General features: G+C 39.4%; 1 protein-coding gene across 1 annotated transcript in view; it reads left to right on the top strand.

Annotated features, from left to right (window-relative positions):
- Positions 1 to 2,500, top strand: part of LOC125024613 (glycine receptor subunit alpha-1-like) — a 29,023-nt gene that overhangs the window by 22,595 nt on the left and 3,928 nt on the right. Inside the window, exons 5-7 of the mRNA XM_047612427.1 lie at positions 249 to 331; positions 700 to 849; positions 2,429 to 2,500. The exon at positions 2,429 to 2,500 is cut by the window's right edge and continues 127 nt beyond it. Coding sequence (XP_047468383.1) covers positions 249 to 331; positions 700 to 849; positions 2,429 to 2,500 — 305 coding nt within the window. The remainder of the gene's footprint in view (positions 1 to 248; positions 332 to 699; positions 850 to 2,428) is intronic.

The raw sequence follows: 2,500 nt of genomic DNA on the forward strand, positions 1-2,500 counted from the left end.
ATCCTTTGTTCATAATTACGCAGTTCTTACAACAGGCTGTTTTTGTAATGTGTTTTACCGTTGATTCCTTGTTTATTTTTTATTTATTTTTTATTCCATCGTATGCAGAAATTCTCCCAATGAAAAATCCTCTTTTTAGTTATTACTCTTGTGTTTTTCTCCTGTTTATTTGTTTTGTTTTTGTTGTTTTTTCATTAATAAAACAGTTCCCGCACATAGTATTAAATGGATTCCTCTTTGTCCCCCAGAGTGTTGTTGGTAATCGATTGTCCGATGAAGTTTCATTCGTATCCCTTTGACGTCCAGATATGCGCCGTGACGATGACATCTTGTGAGTATCTGGGTGGAAGGAGGGAGGGAAGGGGGGTGAGGGGAAGGAGGGAGCGAGAGAGAGAGAGAGAGAGAGAGAGAGAGAGAGAGAGAGAGAGAGAGAGAGAGAGAGAGAGAGAGAGAGAGAGAAGAGAGAGAAAGAGAGACAGACAAAAATTCAAATATATATATATATATGTATATATATATATATATATAGAGAGAGAGAGAGAGGGGGGGGGGGAGAGAGAGAGAGAGAGAGAGAGAGAGAGAGAGAGAGAGAGAGAGAGAGAGAGAGAGAGACTGAGGTATGAGAGGTGAGGGAAGTAAAACAAGTAAAACAAACAAAATGCCTACACCTTTCCTAACCCTCTCTCCCTTACCCCTTAGTCGAATACGACGCAGAGGAACTGGAGATTTTCTGGCTGCCCCAAAAAGTCACCTACTCGCGCCATCTATCGGACCAGCTGCCAGACTACGAGCTCAAAGTGTTGCCAGAAAGCTTGACTGAATATCACTGGTGCCAAGACTGCATCGTCGGTAGAGTTTCCCTTCTCTGTGTTATTTGATTTGATTTTTGGTGCGATGGGATGATAGTAGTAATAGTTATTGTGATGATATTCATGATGATGATGTGATACGTGAAGATGTAGTTGTAGTTGTAGTAGTGGTAGCAGCAACAGTGGTAGTACTGGTAGCATCATGTCGTTTTTACGATGTATGTAATAGTGATGATATAATTGTCATAGTCAAGGTCAATGTTGCTGCTATTATTAACAGTTGGAGTAGCAGTGGTTGTTGTTGTAGCAGTACTATTACTACTACTACTAGAAGTAGTATTAGTAGTAGTAGTAGTAGTCGTAGTACTAGTAGTATGCTATGAGTCAGATAGTGGATGATGACATGCGAAACAGTATTGTTAGTGGATTTGCAAACGCTTTTACATCCCTCTACACTATTTGAATCAAACCCTCTACTTTTGATCTATATGTTCACTGAAAATACAATATGTGATGTCAATGTACATGTATTGGGAAAGTCTCTTCAGGAAAATAATTAACTTATCACTAACTTTTTAAATGTAGCTTACGTAGTGATTGGACCTGGTGATACAGCATGGTTCTCATATGGCTACTTTTCGATCTTGATTTTTCCTATAGTCAGAATACTACACTACTGCCTTAGATATAATAACAGGTAGCGTAATTGAAATAACAAATGGTCAGCGTTCATGTGTGGTTGTCAAATGCTTTAAGAATTTAGAATTGAGGAAGTGATGCGCATGTGCAAGGCTTATGCCAAACTAATTGTAAATAAAACAATGAAGAGAGGTTAAACGCGTATGCCAGAAGCCTGTTTCTTCAGGGCATGAAGAAGCAATACAGCCAAAAGGCCTTCAGCATGTACGTGTATTTTCTCGTTCTTCTCTTCGTTGTTTTGTTTACATGTGACACCTAAGATGACTGAGTAAAATAACCAAAACACCTGTCAGACACAGTAGTAACAGAGCCCCATGCAGCCCCTACCCGTGGTCCCAAACATCGGTGGGCCTTCAATGCGTCAAGGTTCAAACACCGAAAATTCGTTTCAATCGCTGGAGCAGCAGTTCTGAAACGAAATACCCTCCTTTTAGTTGGCTTAGTTAACCTGCCTCCACACCACACGCCCCCTCCAGCAAGTAATTTAAAACTTCGACCAAAATAAAAAAGAAAAGGTAAAAATTCTATGTTTTGATGGCCTTTTATTGAAAAGAGAGTTCTGTATACGGAATACATAGAAATTTCACCTAATAAGGACATTATTGTTTAGCCAACTCGAATGCTAATGAAAAGCTGAAGATTAACCAATTAGCAGACGGCGCAGCAGAGGTGTATACAGGGCCATAAAGGGACAGTATAACAATTAAAAATAGTATTAGTGTTAGTAGGATTTGTAATAGTAGTAATAGTAACAGTAGTCATAGTAATAGTAGCAATAACAGTAGAAATAGTAGTAGAAGTGGTAGTGGTAATGGCAGCAGCAGAAGTAGCAGTAAAAATAGTAACAATAGTGACGCCGAAACCAGTAACAGAATCTCTTTACTGTAATAGGAATGACGAATTTACATTCCACCCAACAGAGCCTTCGTCAGCGGCGAAGAACAGCATCAGATTATCTCGCAGATATCATGGGCATCTCTTCACCTTGTTCT

The sequence above is a fragment of the Penaeus chinensis genome, chromosome 43 (genome assembly GCF_019202785.1).
Source record: "Penaeus chinensis breed Huanghai No. 1 chromosome 43, ASM1920278v2, whole genome shotgun sequence".
Taxonomy (NCBI): Eukaryota; Metazoa; Arthropoda; class Malacostraca; order Decapoda; family Penaeidae; genus Penaeus; species Penaeus chinensis.